Genomic DNA, 18,708 nt, shown 5'->3' on the forward strand with positions numbered 1-18,708 from the left:
AGGGCCTCAGGTTGTTCTGAGCTCCCCTAAATGAGAAGTTTCGCGTCTTGGCAACAAATTCCTCTGTTTCCAAGGAATCAGCAGTGCCCAACTGCATTGATCCCAACCTTCCAGCCCACCTTTGCACTCCTCACTGCCTGCATCTCCTCTGGGGTCTGTCCTGAAGGCAAATGCAGGAAACTCTTTTTAAACATGCTGCTGCTGGTTCCTAAGACAGGTCTCAAAGGCTCTGAGTGCTGACAGTGACTTCCCAAATCTCCCCACTCCAAAGACAGGGGAATCTAGTAAATGACAGAACAAAACCCACTCAGCTTCACACTCAACACATTACCTGGATTTCAGTGCATTATATAGCCGAATTCCATCGGCTGGACCACAGATTTGTACCAGATCTTCTCTTGTCAGCTTTAATAAATCAGCACCTGGAGAAACATGAGGATTTTACAAAGATTATTTTAGAACATCTATGCTTATTTAAAAATAAATTGTATGTTCATTTAAACCAAGAATAACAAACACCATGGAATCCTGCAAACTCAGAATCACAGAATGGTAGGGGTTGGAAGGGACCTCTGGAGATCATCGAGTCCAACCCCCTGGCCAGAGCAGGACCACCACAGAATCTAGGGTAGGTCACTCAGAAATGCATCCAGATGGGTCTTGTGTATCTCCAGAGAAGGAGACTCCACAACCTCTCTGGATAGCCTGTTCCAGTGCTCCATAACCCTTACGGTAAACAAGTTTTTCCTCATGTTGAGGTGGAACTTTCTATGCTCTAGCTTGCATCCATTGCCCCTTGTCCTGTCACAGGGCATGACTGAAAAGAGACTGACCCTTCCTTCTTGACACCCACCCTTCAGATATTTATATACATTAATAAGATCCCCTCTCAGTCTTCTCTTCTCTAGACTAAACAGCCCCAGGACATTCAGCCTTTCCTTGTGAGACAGGTGTTGCAGTCCCCTAACCACCCTTGTAGCCCTCCGTTGGACTTCTCAAGTAAATCCCTGTCTCTCTTGAACTAGAGAGCCCAAACAAGCAGGTAAAATTGAGAAGAGGCATTAGCTAGCACTAGGAAAAAAAAAAAAACATTTTCCAAAGGCGGTCAGTTCCACTTGATGATGTTCACATCTTTGAAAAAGAACAGTCTGCAAGACAAACCATTTCGTAGTCTGATGACTGCCCTATATCCAGACAATGGCTTAAAGGACTCAGAGTATCTACTGACACCCAGGCAAGTGTATTGTAAACACAAGCAGAACAGGGAGCAAAGATATTTGATGGTTTCTCACTCAGTGAATCATCCCAGGCATTTAAATCATCATATCCTCTTTACACTTACTACAATGCCTTCATTTATAGAAGATATTGCTAAAGGCTGGCACCACTAAATCAGTGTGGTCAAATCAGTACATCAGCAGCCTCTGGGCTGAATCCAGGTTGTGGGATACTTCCATCCAAAAGCAGTTGTTTGGGTTTTTGTTTTGGTTTTGGTTTGCTGCTGTTTCGTTCTTGTTTTCTGTTTTACTGGTTTGTTTTTAATGATCCTGGGAATAAGTGAGCTGTGAAAGCAACTGCTTCCCTGAACATTTACTTCAGAAAATGAAGCTTCAATAAAAGACACTAAGCACATCTAAACAAAGAATGGAAGGAGGTGTTTTTCTTTGAAGCAGCATGAATGTCAACAAGGAAAACAACAGTCTGAAAAATAAGTCACTGTAACAGATGAGTGGAAGGACAGGGAGAAAAAAAAGGATTGTCTTTATTCAAGCAAATATTCCACACAAGGTCTAGGAATGCATGAGTAAAAACCAGCGAAAATAATGTCATCATACCCCTGAAGTACTATAATAATAAACCCACCACACCTGAAGTAGTATAGTAATAAGCTAGACTACACTTCTTGCTTCAAAGAAAACCTAGCAGCCAGCTAGTATCTGACTTCTGTAAACACACAGATTATAACAGAAAAGAAGAATGGCTTTAAGAGTTTTCCAAGGGTCTGTGTCAGAAATTTGGTGCTAAAGCTTTCTAAGAAAGCCTAGCAACCACAATTCAGCAGCAGCAGCAGAATACATGGTCAATTTCCAACACTGCAAGGGGTAACTATGAAATACTGTGCTTATCTGTTAGGTCCATGGTATTTAAAACAAGATCATCATGTCACTGATGAACAAAGGATCCTTAATGTGCCAGTCTTGAGCTGATAGATGTTGTTGGTTCCAGCTTATGGCAGTACTGCCCACTCACCTGGAGGAAAAGGTTGCTTTGCTAGAAGGTGTGCTCAGCCATACTGAGGAGGGAAACTCAGGACAGCACCTATTTATTGCTGAGATAGCTAGAAGTGCCATGTTGTTCTTACACATTATGTATGTTAATTTGTTTTTTTTTTCCTCTAAAAATAAGCCGTAGTTTTTCCAGAGACTTCACTACTATCTCAAGGTCAGGTCAATTTTTGTTTGGAGCAGTCATACTGCCTATGTACAGGAAAACATCAGGGACCCCTGGGCTCTCAGAATTCTAGTTATTTTTATTATATTACTATTACTATTAGCAGCAGTTTACACAATTTTAGTTATTGCTGCCCGTATTGATATCACCAGAACTACAGATAAATAACTCTTACCAACAGCATGTTTCCATACTGTTTGCTGAGGAAGTTACTGCAAAATCCTGGCTTAGCAAGATTGCAGAACTTCCTTTCTCAGAGCTGGAGGACATCTTCACAGCTTGTGCAGAAAGGCTAAAAGTGAGCTTAATGTCAGAACCTGTATATCCTTGGAGAAAACAGTATGAATTTTAGGTAGAATCACAGAATCATCCAGGTTGGAAAAGACCTTCAAGATCATCAAGTCCAACTGTCCACCCTACAGCCCCTAATCACTAAACTATCTCCCAAAACACGACATCCACCCATTTTTTCAACACCTAGAAAACATTAGGCAGAAAACATTAGGGAGCTAATGAAATTAATTAGCTACAGAAAAGACAAAACTTCCCAAGTCTTATGGGTTTTCAACAATGTCACTTTAGACAATCTATACTTTCCATCTTGACCAAACATGGTCTTGCCCCAGGATGATGCCTGGTACAAAGGGAATTCTGGCAGAAGCATGAGCAGAGACAGAGAGCAGGAGTTATCCATCAGATTCTCCCCACTTTGTGTCACCAGAGAAAAACCTAGAAGGGAATTTTATTCACAGTGTGTCCTGTGTCATCCCACTCTTTGCATAATTACATGGAGGATTAAAGAAACAAACAGCAAAACATGTTGCCATTTCTTGCTTCTGTATGTATAGTGGACACTACCCTGACACATATTTAAGGAGCAATCATCAGACTTTCTCCTGAAATTAAAATATAAAGAAATACATGATGCTCAGGGACATGGTTTAGTGGTGGATTCTAGGTTACTCGTTGGACTTAACGAACTTAAAGGTCTTTTCTAATCACAATGATTCTATGAAAAAAAAACCTAACAGGCAAATACATGTAGGTAAAAGTATTCTCCTGTTGCATGGTATTAAAACAGAATTCAATACAAAAAAGAATTTGCCATTTCTGTGAGTATTCAGTGTCAGAGTTTGGAAAGATGAAAGCTTCATAAACTACAACTAAATCTAACTCCTAAGAAAAGCTCTACCATGGGGCAGATGTTAGCAATTTCTTGCAGTTCCTTTGAGCTCACTGCATACTGCCTGCCATGAGGATGCAGCACACCAAAATAGACGGCTGGCTGGTCTGACTCACTAAATTCATTAATGTTTCTCAAAGGACTAATCAAGGACAAAATGATTTTGTGAACTACCATCAGGGAAGAAAACAATCTAGCTTCACTTTTGGGGTTTAGGGTGGATTTGTGCAAAACACAACTACAAAAAATGCCTTCCAAGACAAACTGAACACAAGTAAGCAAATTAGTGGATTACAATAAATATCAGTGCCCTGTTGTTTTTAGAGAACTATTTTCCCCACAAAATCTTGTTCACTAACACAAAGAAAGACTCTAAGTACAAAAGCAAACTATACGTACCTGAGAAATTCGAAAAAAGCCTTGTATAGGTAGAAAACCTATGCTTGAGCAACCATTGCTGAGTTTCCTGGATTGTGGCTGAAGGATGAAGCTGCTTTAAGAAACAAGACAGGACATGTTAATTTGGGTATTGAAAAAAAATCCAAAACCTTTAAAAAAAACTCCTTTGGTTAAACATTTCCCCAGTATCTATTCATAACAACGTATGTATAAATCAAATATTACAATACAAATATAGCCACGATCAATACCAGAAAGGAAACACTCACATCTCCAGATCCTTGAGAGGTTCCATCTCCTTGATGATTTGGGGAAGAAGAATTGCTGTAGATTAAAATAAGTATTACTAGAATTTTATTAAGCAAAATATTCAAGCATGGCTGAAAAACAACTTGAAATTCCCAAAACAGTAAGTAGCACTGCTGAAAGACAAATTACATGCTGCATAGAGTGAAACTTAGGTTCAACTCAAGAAAATTATCATCATACTTGTACACACAAGTCAGCTGGTTCCTATTCTGTGTCTTCTCTATCAGCTGGAGAAGCATCTTTACCAACACTAATGGGAGGTTATATGGCCACTTACCTGTCTTAAGGGGTGACTGAAGAAGAGGTAGTAAAATATAAGGCAGACAAAAGAAAAGTATGTAGACCAGACCATAGCACTAGAAATCATTTCTTGATCACTCAAGTTTAATTACAGTAGTTTAATTAATGCCTCGATACATCACAGTTTTACCAATATAATTTCTATTGAAAAGCTTGCAAAGATTATTGCTGAGTTTTCCTCTTGCAAATAGTATTAACTGTGTATGAGGGGAACAAAGACTGTTCTTACTGAAAAACCTAGTTTCCATAGACAAGGACTAAATGAGAACTATTAAAAGCTAAAGTATTCACTATGTGGCAAAGGACAAGAAAAGCTTCCCAAAATGTCATAGTGACAAAGAAAAATGTGGAAGCAGAGGTAATTATGTTACACGATCCGAGCATCAAAATTCTAAAATAAATATATAAGTCAAAACAGTCTCCTGTTCCCCAGTGGGACCAGAAAACAGGTCCTAGACTTAACTCAGAAAACACTTTTGAATAAGCTTGATTTTAAATTGTTACCTTTAATCACAATACAAAAAAGAAACCCACCTGTCTGGGACACTGTAGGTATTATGTTGAGCAGAGGTAAAAGTTGGAGCAGGAGTCGGACTGTTGTTCACAAATGTTGTAGGAGTATCAGGCCATGGTGAACACTGAAGATAAAGAATTAAAACTTGAGTTTCAAACTTCTCTCGACAATACTTTTGTTTTTTTTAACTCTGATGCAGAGTTTTTTCATTTAAAGCCAGTTTGTTTGGGTTTTTTTCAGAAAGAATTTTGATCTGTAATTCCAAATAAAGGTTCCCTCCATCCCACACATCACATGCAGATACCCCAGGTAAAAACCCTTTTTGTTTTATCTTGTTTCAAGAAGACTTCTATTTATATTGTCTTCTGTTAGCAAAGTGAAGGGATTAGAGCTGGAACTGGCAGAAGACCTGTACAGACTACTCCATCTAAACCAAACCAAACCCAAGCCAACTTCTTTCATCCTAAAAGGGATGAAGGGGCTGTTTAAACTACAGGTATCAAGATTTGTCAATAGGTGTTCAACAATAAGTAAAGCTATGAAGCCTGATTTCACCTTGTGGATAAGTTTAATATATCTGCCCTGACTAATTAAATACAAATGGAATTTTCAGTAGAGATGTTGTGATTTGAAAATCTTTATTAATTTACTGCAGAACTAAAATGATGCTTACATGTATTGCTTTCTATAAACTGCTTGGTAAACTGGATTTTTTAATACACAAATTTAAGTCATTGCAAGTGTATTATGAGCCAGCTGTTCAATTTAGTCAGTCTTTTTTGGATTTTTTTTAAATCATCATCATAAATGCTGGTCAAAATGAGACAGGCTTTTAGTGTTTTCAATACCATTGCAAATCCAGTATTTTAAAGAAAAATAAAAAACAAACAGATTTAGGTATGTTTAAAGATAAATGAACAGGATTAAAACAAGCAAGTTGCCCAAGACAAAGCAAGCTGAGACCCATGCCTGTTGAAGCAACAAAGATATCTGATATACGTATCATGCACCAGATAAATACCCCGGCAAGGAAATTTCCAGAGTTAAATCACAGCCTTCTGGGGGTGAGAGGGAAAAAGTATGACCTAATACTAATGGAAACATGTTTCAACAATTCACTCTGGGGGAAACAGTAAATGAGCACACCACCAGCTGCCATCTTCTGCAAAACAGTTAACAACACTTCCGTGCTGGACTCCGGTCTTCACTTAACAGAGTAAGGCTGGAAGTTCCCCAGCATGGCACGTACAATTTAAAAAAATAAATCTTGCGTGCCAATAGCTTAAAAATTAGGAAGCTCTTTATCTGTCTGAGATCTGATTCAAATCAGTATTTTTGCTGGCCACTGTGCACACACTGCCTTTGATTACATAGTCAAAGCCACCCCTCAGACTTCAAACAGTACCATCCACACAAAGCATGCTCTGCTGTGACCGCCTATAGTGTTACTCACTCTTCCTCCTAGGCTGTATATTCCCATCTGTCCTTTCTCTCCTCAAGCTCATTTTCATGTTCACCTCAAGAATGTTACATTACAACAGCTTGTAAAAATAGGCCTTCATTCCCTACTTATGGGGTCATAATTTTAAAATAAAAGGTCAACATAATAATGTTAACTTTGCTCTTCTGAAATACTTTGAAAGCGTTGATAAATTTTCTTTAATTTTCTGGCATTCTCTCTGTATATTTTACTCCTGGTTTGAGCCAGGACAAAGCCAATTTTCTTTCTACTGATTTTTTTTCTTCAGTGAACTCTCTTTTAAGCAGCACACTTTCTGAAAATAGCACCAAGTTTTCCAGCCAGTGGACTGATAAGGCTTGAATGTTTATAGTTACTGCGGAGAAACCAAGGAACCTTTGCTCTGCTTGTTGGATCTGCTGCTTTGGACACTAAAGGAGCAGAAGAGTCAGATCTAGAACCCTCCTGTAGGGAGGAGAGGACCAGACAGATGGCAAAATGGAGTATTCCATCCCATACACATAATAGTCCATATAAACTGAGAGAACACTAAGTCAAGCTCTCTCTTCTGTCCATGGCTGGCATGCAACACTGACTTGGTCTGTCCACCTCCTTTGATCCCTAGGCCTGTGCATTCCTGACCCCTGTGTCTCTATGCTCAGCTCCTGCCTGCCTTATCACCAGCTCTGGAAGCTACGCGGGACCTTTAACAGGACTGCCTGCAGCTCAGGGGCGTGCTGTGGGAGCTGACGGTGGTGGGGAGGGCAACAGGGTTTTTGTACACTCCTACAAGTATTTGTATATATTTGTACACATTTCATTAAAGCTGTCTAGTTTAGCTTTCAACCCAGAAGCCTCTCTCCTTATTCTGCCTCTCCTTTCCCTACCTGTGATAATCATTTATTGGTGCACTATATGGGTGGGGGGGTCAATTTTAATGCAAGATATTTATCTGGACACACATCAAGCTGTGCATCCTTAGCCACTCTTCCATTACAAGATTCTGTTCAACACATTTAAATTCAGGGGTAAGGAGGAATGCGCTGGTGTCAGAGAACAGCTTTTGAGCCATTCCCAAGGCATGTAGTGCAGTTAACATTTCCATCCTTCAAACCCAGCTGAAATGGTTCACAACAAAATTCTGAGTTTAAATGCAGGAAGCTGTGCTTTTGAAATGTTTAGAGAAAATCCCAACCCCAACAAGTAGTCTTTCTTTTCCTATAAAAAGAGTTTCCTACTTTGGCTCTTCTTCCAGCAAAAATGTAACCAACGAGCTCCTGAGATGGAATCAGTTAATTAAATAAAAAAAAAAAAAAAAGCAGTAGGAGTAGTGATAACACTACTACAACATCCCTACTGGCTCATTTCTACTTTCTTCTTTCTCAGAGGTTGTGGAGGGAAAAATGACTGAGTATCTGAGATACTTAATTCTGGAAGGTTCATGGAACTAAGAATAGCAAGAAAAAAAAAAAGGGGGCAACTGCATATATTCTTCAAGCATTTTCTAGCAATTAACCCAATCTGCTTATGCTTTTGGTATCACTCACATGCACCACTGTCCCACACTTCACAAACCCATCACCTTCAGAAACAGGACTAGACAAATTTGAATCCATTAACATTAAAAAGACTAAGCAGGGATGTGCTTTCTAACATCCCGCATGATGATTCTGGACACCACGGGGTGACGAGGGGAACAGGATCAATGCCAGTGAGAAGGCTTGGCTTCCCTGCTGCAGCCTTTCTTGAAACAGCATCTGTAGTTGTCACTGCCAGGGACAAGACTCTAGACTCATGGCCTGATCAATCAGGGTATTTCTTATATTCTTAAACCTAAAAGTGAGTTTACCAAAGGAAATTTAGCAAGCTAATGAAACTAATACTGAAGTTCCCAGTCATCGGAACATAAACTTAAAAGAAAATGTCATTCTTGCACAAGGAAGCAATTCTGTAAAAAGCCATCAAAGAATAAAAGACTGGCATTATAAATCTACTTGTAATAAGGCATTAATATATACTGGTATATTTTCAAAGAAGTTGTTTTTGATGTCTCAAGACTAAATGCCCTCCATTACTAGTACACTGATACAACACTAGAGATTCAACTCTACTACAGAAATTATGCCTTTACTTCCAAACTGATTCATTCTTGAAAAGGAGAAAATTATTTTGGTTTCAGATTTTTAGCATTCTTCTGTATGGGAAAGTAATTAAGTTGTAAAGTGTTGATCAATGGTTTTACATAATTACAAAGGAAGGTAGGAAATCTTTTTAAGCCTGACTTTTCAGATTCAGAATATGCAGCATTTAAATGCAAAATGAAAAATTACAAAAACTCATGCTATTCTAAGCCACTGCTTAATGTCATTCCCCTTTCTACTTGCAGTCAACCCATAGCTGTCCAAATTCACGCTTTACAAGAGAGTAAACCTGAACTTTGGCAAAGAACTCCATACTATGTTAAAATACCAAATTAACATGAAAACAAAATATTTGTTCCCCAAATTAGGTTTACTATATTTGGCCACACAACATCATCTTAAGAGACCAGGACAGCGATTTTCTTATACATGGGACAGAGCTCTTTCAAGGAACATGGAAAATGAAGTTGCTGTTGACAAGAGCAAAAAAACTTTTGCTCATATAGGCTTAACTATTCTGAATGCAGAAGAAATTATTCCCAAAATGTAGCAAACATATCCTGTATGCTACCAATACTGCTACAGCGAAGTACAGACAGATGTAAGGAGAAACAAATTGAATAAACACTATATGCTTACGATAGTAAAGTTGTTTTACTACAGCTCCACTTTCTGACTCCCACAGCCTTTAGGAAGATTTAATATTCTAAATTTAAGTCACTTACAGAGAATATTTAAGTATTCCAAGAGACTGTTCAAGTTAAAACAGGTTAGATAACTTTCAGGTATCATTTGTCTTCAGTTTGTCCTAGTCTGGACCAGGGATTTGTCATTTATTTTAAAAATACTTTTTTCTATTATTCTTCCTACGAGTAGTAATAATTCAATGAAGGACTTATAACAATACAAAGAGAAGACAGCATGGGGAAAAGTAGAAATCCCTCCAAGGACCAGCTTCAAAAGATGGTTCAGACATGCTTTATAAATGGAAATTATAAAATCCTGTTTTCTCCTGTCTATACCTCCTGCCCCCAGGGCCTGGGAGGGAACAGATAAAAAGTCTCCATCACCAAAGACTGCTAAAGGTGCATCTTAAAAGAAAGACCAACCACCAAGAAAAGGAGAGGGCAAATTTAGACAGCTCAGTGCTTACAGCAGTTTCAGAGGAGAGAGTCCCCCAAAGAATACACCTTTCTTAATACTGCTTGTTCACTCCCACCCAGTTCCACAGTTTGCAAACAACAAGAGGCATACACTGAAGTATTTTATAAGCTAAACCTTATGCATCGCTTCTACAAATCATAAATACAAACTAAATAATGTCTGAGGGACAAGAGTCAGTCATTGTCTAAGTAAGCACTGCTGGGAAAGAGCTGTCAGGACAATATGCCTGTTCAAGGAACAGTCAAATAACTGGTCTTCCACAGTCACATTATTGACATTTAAACTTGCCAACTGGAAGACACAGGATTGTTTCTCATCTGAAAAATGTGAGGTCTCAATGATATTCACTGTAAGAAAATGTATTTAAGGAATCTAAAATGCTATCCTTTGACAGGATATAGGCTAGGTTCATTCTGGGGGGCACACCCAGGGTTAGAATACAGGTGTCATGAAGACATGTTGACTCTTTTGCACTGCATCAAACCTGCTTGGAGCATGATATGTGGATGGCTAAAGGAAAAATCAGTAACTAACGATCCACCATCTGCAATGCCACATGGCATTTTAAAAATACTGATTGATGTACATGGAAACTTATATTGACTGTAAGGACAAATATGGAACAAAACACTAAATTTTACTGTTCTTACTTCCACTACTTATACACATGGAGGAAAGCAGAAAGCTACTTCATTTAAAGTCACATAAATGGAAAGCTCTTGACTTTCAAAAGTTACACAGTCCCTCTGCAACAATTCAAGTGTTAGATTTAGGAAGGATTCCTTTGCTGAAAGCCAACATGGTGTAATTGGTATACGTAAAAGTGAATAAAATTAAGACACAGCAATCAAAATATTTTTACTTTAAATAATGGAAGTTTCTCCTATATCTAACACTGCACAAGGTATCTTGCACAATGAAAAGGTAAGCAGAAGTCCCTTACACTGCCTCGCTTTGCCAGAGAATCACCGTAGTCTGCTGGCAAAGTCCGCTTGCTGGACTTTTTCTGCTCATGTTCAACTGCATCTTCAATTATAGGCTCAAGCCTCATCTGGACAAACACCAAAGATTTGGATCAATTTCTTTTCATTATACAGTGAGGAAAGATCTAAAGGCCTTTTAAAAACTTCTGAAATCTTAACAAAACTGCACAGAACTCAATGATGTTTAAATAAAAAGAAAATGCAAAAACCTACTGAGGCTCTGGCCTTAAATTCTGTCACATCCAAAAGATACACTTTGAAGCTCAAATTTGGCAGGTAATTAAATTCTAGATTCCCCCCCTTTTCAGCTGCAAGGGTTTTAGATCTGTACCAAAAGACTTGCTCTAGGGTTCAGTACAGTCAGTCAAATAATGGTCAATCATAGTGTGTTTTTACTATAAGCATCCACCAAGTATCTGAATGAAAGTTTACTGAACAAAATCTTACAATGTAATGTTGCTGTTCACTGGACAAGTTTGTCAAATAAAAAGCTTATCTTTGTGTAGAACTAATTCTTCCCCAACCCTTCCAAGACTGCAGCTATGTATCTGTGTATTTTCTCCTCAGTAAATGGATGCAATTCTATTTTGTTACCTCTGTAAGAACTGTGGTGTCATATGAAGGCTGATACTTTTCTTTTTCATGTGCAGTTCGCTTTTCCATCTTTTCTCTGTCTGTTTTCTGTTTCCTGTCTGCTCCTTTTGGCTAAAAATGAACAGTAAGATGAGCAAGAAAGCAGGTGGAAAAAAGTTTTTATAGTTGAAATCTGATCTCAGAAGTCCAGCAATAATATAAAGATGTCCCCCATCTTTATGAGAGCTTCTGAGAGACTTATTAAGGATCTGTTTTCTGTTGTTACCTTAAAAACTTTGATTTGACAACTGGCTGAATGCAGATGATCTGTATACTCTCCATTTTCAGTCTGTTTAAAAGTGTCAACCTGAATCCTAAAAGGAACTCCTTTCTCTCCTCCATGTTTACGAGGGGTAAATTCAGTGCTGATACAATGTACCTGAAAAAAAACCAAACAAAACAACCATCAAAAAAAAGGACCCTCAGAAGTATTTTAGACATGAATGTGTCACCAACATCATACAAATTTTCTAAGGACAAGTAACAAATTACCCAGTCTATCTGATGACCAAGCTGCATAACTGACATTTTCTACCTTTTCATGCCCTCATGCAAACGAAGCCAAAAACATTATACTTGAGCTGATGGGTAAGTGGGGAAACAAGCAAGTGTGTCACCAAAATCTTTCCAAAAAGTAGAAGTCATTATAGATTCTTACTAAATGAGAACTTGCTGGATTAAATATATATATATATATATATATACATATGTGGATGACAACTTGTGGAAGGCCCCTCCCTGGAGGTGTTCAAGGCCAGGTTGGATGAGGCTTGTGCAGCCTGGTCTAGTGGGGGGCTGTCCCTGCTCATAGCAGGGAAGTTGGAACCTGATGATCTTTAAGGTCCCTTCCAACCTTAACCATTCTATGATTCTATGAATACAGCAAAAACTTTTTAGAATAAACTTCAGAATTACTTGTAATAAGTATTACCAAAACTATAGAAAGGCACTGACTGGAAGAGTTCTTTTCATCTCACGTGAAACCAGCATATTTTCAAATATGCCCAGCTTCCTGTTTTATTTAACCACTATGAAATTGCCTCAAGTGCTACATCACCCAGAAGACTGGGCTTATGAGCTAAAAATAGGCATTAAAAGTATCTAAAGAGAAAACCAGTGTAACAGAAAGGGTTATGATAAATTCCACTGGACAGTGCTCCTAATTTTTTCACTTTCTTACAGAATTTTAAGAAAGCCAAGCACCGTGGACCTTGCACTCCCCATGATTACAATACTATCTTTTTAATTCCTACAGCCATCAACAACAGAGAACCACAGGCTGGAATTTGAAGCTTTAAGGGCAATCAGCATTGCTATGCTGTGTTCTGTAACCTTTAAAATAATTGAAATATACTTGCATAATAACAACCAGTTCCATTTTCATTCAACCTGTTACCACTTCTAAGGAAGTGCATCAACAAAAATATTCAATAATATTCACTCACACTTCTTCAAGGAAAGTACATGTTAGGACTTCCGTAATTCTTACTAGAAAAAATGTCTTCAGTTGCACCAGACTGAAAGTAATTTATTGACAATGTGGAATTTAACCTGTTTTGGAAGCCTCATTCAGAAATGCTGCTACCTCCAACTTTCTATCTTTTCTCCATAATGAAAACACATCCAAGACAAAAGTGAAAAATTACAATGCAAACTGAATATTCTACCTAAATAATTTCCACAGAAAGCATGTTCAATTGCCCCGACTATCAAATATATAAATAATAAAAATCCTACTACAAGGAAGCCTACTGACATAGTAAGAAACACCTTTGAAAATCTGATTAAAAATTCTCTTTGTAGCACCATAATCTTCATTTTTTTATCATCAAGCCAAGTGCCTGCTGAAGCTCAGTAACTAGAAGAGTGGGCCTCTCAACTTAAAAAAAACCAGTAGTGACTGTTACTTAGAGGGATATAAATTAATTTATGTATAAACATACATAAGTTTATGTATACATACATTAATTTATTCTGCAGCTTTCTGCAATAAGCTTTTCGAAAGCCATTTATTTAAATTGTTTTTAAAAGAATCTTTTGCAAACTCAAATCAAGTTGAAAAACCTAACTAGGAAACCTTATATACCTTATATATAACATTTGCTATGAACCTGTGGTTTTTACAAAGCTGGTATTTAATGGCTATCCCACAAATAAGAAACCAAGAAGCTTCACAGTGCAAACACGCTACTGTTTGTGAGCTGAAAGGCACCAAACACAAACATCCAGTCAAGTAAAGTTTCAAACCTGAATAAAAGCAGATGTACATTTTGTTGGATCCCACAAAAATTCAACTGCATTGAGCTGGCTTGGATTTGTCTTGATATCAATTACGCCAACAGACATTGGAATATCTACATTAAAATAAGTAGTAAATATTTTAAAATAATCATATTCCAAGAAAACACTAGAAGCAAATTTTAATATAAGGTTACCATCAGCAAACATAGGTAGGTGAACTTCAATGGCTTGACCATAAGCCCCTGAACAGTTTCTCAGGACTAATCTGAAGAAACTTAGTAGACTCAACATACCAAGTGCTCAGGGTTTGGAAGTGTTAGTTTAGCCGCCCACTCCCCCCCAGCTCCCCCAGCTTGTGAAACAAGTTATACAAAATCAAGAAACCACATTGGTGTTATTTCCACAGTCTACTGAAGGAAGATACTTTTGCCTGTGTTATCCTACTACCTGTAACATTTAGTAATCAAAAGTAGAAAGATTACAAAATGTGTAAGGGTGCAGAGTTGCTACCTTACTTCTGCAGCACTTAAGAGGTTTTAAAGGAATACAAAAGTAAGAACATTTATATTCAAGACTCACACTGACAAAGCAGCACACAGAAAACAGGTCTGTCTTTTTTCACCAGCCCTTGCATAAATGTGACTATCAGCAATTACATTTGGAAGTTGAATTTCATACAGTGGCAACAGATATAAACAACTGTACCTAAGTCCAGAAGCCTGTCCCCAGGGCGGTTCCACTTCCAACCTTCTAGCTGCTGGTGCTCTGTGTACTGCAACCTTCTGTCATGGAACACAACTCTTATAATACTCTAACAAAGAAAACAAGCATCTGATAAGCCACAAAGTTACTGTATGTTTGGAAACAGTCTGAAGATAAAGCACTAGAACATTCCGAAATAACCACAGTGCTGATAAACACACTTTTCCAGCAAAAAAAAATTGGCAACTACCACTATCCCAAAATATCCAGAATACAGAAATAGAACTGAGCAGCAAGAGATATTTGAAAATGTGGTACAAGTGCAAGAGAGAATTACATCTGATTGAATATTCTAAAGGTCACTATGAATGACACACAGTGAACTGAGCAACGCTGACAGCACAGATCAACACTGTACAGGCAACACAAACTTATTTTAGAAAACAAACACAAGACTTTATTTTTTTCCTAAAAGTGGAAAATGTAGTTGGACCATTTTTTTAACTGGGAATTTTTTAAAATGTTGTAGACAATTTTAAGAAATAAAATTCAGAGAAAAATCCCTTCCTAGTATTCACAAACTTACAATTCTCTGGTTTCAATCAATAGTAGAAAGTAATAAACAACTTCCAAATTATTCCAACTATTCTAGCTGAAATATTAACCTAAAAATAAAATACAATTAACTTTACTGAACTAAAAGCAATTAGTCAACAATACCTATTTTTGTGACCAGTTCTACAACTGTGCTCCTAGTCTTGTTAAACAAAGGTTTCTATTCAGCTGCATGAATGCATGCACAAAGCAATTTACTATACAAAGAGGGAAAAAATTGTGTACATTAAATGCTATTAAACAAGATGCAACCTTCTAAAATTTTTGGGTTTTTGCTATTAGTCTACAGTCTCACTTGTATTAATAGTGGCTACAACTGCTCAAAAACACCTCAAGGACTTTTAAATTAAGTGCCTCCTCCAGATACACTGCCTTTCCCTGGTTTTATTCCGAAGATAACAGCAAGCACAGTGGGCGCACATGCACACGCAAACATACCGCTCCTTTTTTGCTGCAAACGGGCAAACTTGGAACTTGGAAATCTCTGCAGCCACCTTCACCAACATGAAATGCCTTCTTTTTTGAAGTACTGAGATGCTAGTGTTAAGTGTCCAAAATGAAAAAAATGCATTGATGCGTGTAAGAGACTGAATGGTTGTTATGCCTCAACACCGTTCTGAAGCAAACCACAAGGCTTCCTTCCGTGTGCAGAATACAAAGCAAATGGCAAGGCTTGAGCACACTCTGTGTGCAGGCTTGCTGCTACAGCTTAACAGCAACTTATCTCACTAGTAAGCAAAACAAGACAAGATGTGCTGGGCCTGTAAGCCACAGTATCTGTCAGGTGTGCATCCTCTCAGGGAGCGTGCCCTCAAGACAAGAGGTAAAAGCTGGTTACAGTAAAGAAGGCTGGCAGAAGATGAAGGAAAGCCGTGAGAGTACACTCAGCAACCCTGCAGAGACCCCCTGGTGGCTCTGTGCATGTGTGCCTGAGGGAGGAGATAACGCAGGAGGAGATAACGCAGATCGGTTCCAGGTATCGTCACGTTTTTCAGAGAAGAGGCAGATACATCAATCATAAAAGGAGCTACAGCCCAACAGCACATCGGAGATCTTCCCCACCGACCAACTGAAATCTGCGAACCTTCGGGATGCCGCTGGATCCGCAGTGGTGACTATCCTGTCTCTTGCAACTACCCATATTTCTGCTACTTTCTTGACTTGTCTCCTCCTATCCTATCTGCACCTGAGGTTGTTGCAGTTTGGTGTGTATGTGACATTTGACCTCGTTTGTGTCTTAATTTTGCCATCAGGATCATCTCAAATCTCCCTCGACCCCGTAACAGCTCAAAACAACGTGGCATGACACCACCTTGCTATGATAAAATTTACTTTTTTAGACTTTTACACTGCTTTGTCCTATTTTACCTACCAGGGGGCTCATGACCAATACATGAACCAGTAAAGTTACAGCAGACATTCCCCAATGCTGTAAGGAAATGGTACCTAAATGGGCAAAATAGTCTTGCTTATTACAGCAAGTCAACCTGCCAGGTTGTAAAATGTTTAATTACAGAACTCATAAATCCTGGTTTTACACTTGTGCTTAACACTTCCTGAAAGTATTTCTCAAACATCCCACATACAAATAAGAACAAGACATAAGACCATAAAAGCCAGCCAAAGTTCACGATTTATATAGCCCCAAGTTGACTCAGCCTCCCACAGGCACATTGTTCTAGTGTACTTACCAGTACCCCTATCAAAATTATTTTAATTGAAGTTTTTTCCCTTCTTCTCCAACATATGAGTAAGATTATTTTTTTTAATTTAGTAAAACTACCAGATGCTTCTAAGAAAAGTTCACCTCTCCACCCCCCATCAGTACCATGAATAGGACATTTTTCAGTCTACCTCATTCTTATACTTCATATAATACCTCAGATCCACAGTACCTTCTGCTAACATTAAAGAATAAGGGGACCAATCTAGAATTAGGAACAGGAGTTCAGCTATTGAATGAACTGCCCAAGAAGCAACAAGGTTAGAGATCTCTTTACTACAGATATTTCTCCTCTGTGCCAATATTCTGCTCTTGCAAATACCATAGGTTGGTCTTCATAAGACCTATTAAGAAACATGCTCTTAATACCTTCACTTCTTTCTAAAATGATCCTCTAGTTTTCTTCCACATCTCCTGATCACTTGAAATGGAAAACAAAACGGCTCAGATGATGTCAGATACAAATCTATAGACAACTACCTTAAACTTTGCATAAAATAATTCCTCACTACACAGAACTCAATGCATTGAGTATTCATAGTCTTCATACTTTTTAGTATCACTGTTCAATAGTCATTCTGAACAGGTAACTAGTGACAGCAGAAGAAAAATCTTTATAATACACAGTCTCTAGATTGGATTTCTCTCACCTAACTTTAGATAACCTACATTTGAGATCACTGATACCACAGCTTCCTTTTAGTCAGGACAAAAAGACAGGCACATTTAGTGGAGATTAATCTCAACTTAAGAGATCAGACTACAGGTCTCATAAATGGTACACAAAGCAATTAGCTCACCTCTAGTTACCTAAAATCACATTAAATCAACTCATTAATAAATGAGAAAATACATGCATGCATGTATACCCTTTTAATTTGTAGTGTACCTGGCATGAAACAACAAAACCAGATATTATGTTCCACAGCACTGATTTTCTTTCTTGGTCAGATCAGCTGGTCCACCTTCCTCCGTGAATCAGGGTACAATAAAAGGTTAAAAACTACTCTTCATACGCCACTATCAGAGGTTTGTTAGTAATGCTGTCTAGAAAACTTCAGCTCACCTTCACCAGTTTTCCATTGATCTCTGGTATGTCTCCAGCTTTCCGATTATCTAGCATCCGTATTTCATAGGACTGACCTTTAAAGAGAAAAAAGTTCTTACCAGAAGAGTCAGAGCACAAAGCTGCTGTGTTTGATGCACTGGCATTAGCTTTTAGTTCCTACACAGTACACAAGAATCAGTACCTGAAACTTCTGTTTAAGAAAATTTTACAAGGTTCACTTCACTGCACAGGAATCAATAGAACAAAATGAAACTTTTTGGTCCCTTTATATATATGTATATATATATGTATATATATAAATACTTCCTATTCTACGTATTCTATGTATACTTTCTAAAGTTAAGTATTTCATTTTACATTATTGTCTATTTTTTTGTTCTGAAGGAAAACTTTTCATAGCTGAATTTCTTTATTTTTGAAACTGCTGAAAGGCAACATACTAAGTACCACAGACTAGTGTTCCAAAACCAATTCTTGCAAAGGGTCTCTATACTTTTAATGCAACATACAAACTATTCTCCCATGTTTAGTTTTGCCCATGTACCTGTTGCCTCTCTAAGATTTGTAGGCTCTGTATAATTTCTAAAATAGGGCTTTAAGAGCTTGTTACTAGCTATTTCAAGCAGATATGAATGAACCTAACTTTCTAGTTAATTAGATTAACTGTTTTGCTTCAAAGTGAGAAGTAATTTATTTGAACTATAGAGATTTTTATTTTTTTTCTTTCAAGGTGAGCAACACATTTATTTGCAAAATTGTTTTGTTTTTTTCTTTTTATAATACAGGACAAAATCAATTACGACATTCACAAAGATCAAGTGC

The 18,708-nt window shown here is 37.8% G+C and overlaps 1 protein-coding gene across 3 annotated transcripts in view; it reads right to left on the reverse strand.

Annotated features, from left to right (window-relative positions):
- The window catches only part of UBP1 (upstream binding protein 1), a 39,125-nt gene that overhangs the window by 5,372 nt on the left and 15,045 nt on the right, over positions 1-18,708 (reverse strand). Inside the window, exons 3-12 of one of the 3 annotated variants that reach the window (XM_051609780.1) lie at positions 17,884-17,960; positions 14,483-14,588; positions 13,784-13,890; positions 11,763-11,915; positions 11,498-11,608; positions 10,864-10,971; positions 5,177-5,280; positions 4,303-4,357; positions 4,034-4,124; positions 332-422 (exon numbers count right to left, since the gene is read on the reverse strand). In XM_051609780.1, coding sequence (XP_051465740.1) covers positions 332-422; positions 4,034-4,124; positions 4,303-4,357; positions 5,177-5,280; positions 10,864-10,971; positions 11,498-11,608; positions 11,763-11,915; positions 13,784-13,890; positions 14,483-14,588; positions 17,884-17,960 — 1,003 coding nt within the window. Of the gene's footprint in view, positions 1-331; positions 423-4,033; positions 4,128-4,302; positions 4,358-5,176; positions 5,281-10,863; positions 10,972-11,497; positions 11,609-11,762; positions 11,916-13,783; positions 13,891-14,482; positions 14,589-17,883; positions 17,961-18,708 lie in introns of all 3 variants that reach the window. The other 2 variants (XM_051609779.1, XM_051609782.1) reach the window with 2 other exon arrangements.

The sequence above is a fragment of the Apus apus genome, chromosome 2 (assembly GCF_020740795.1).
Source record: "Apus apus isolate bApuApu2 chromosome 2, bApuApu2.pri.cur, whole genome shotgun sequence".
Taxonomy (NCBI): domain Eukaryota; kingdom Metazoa; phylum Chordata; class Aves; order Apodiformes; family Apodidae; genus Apus; species Apus apus.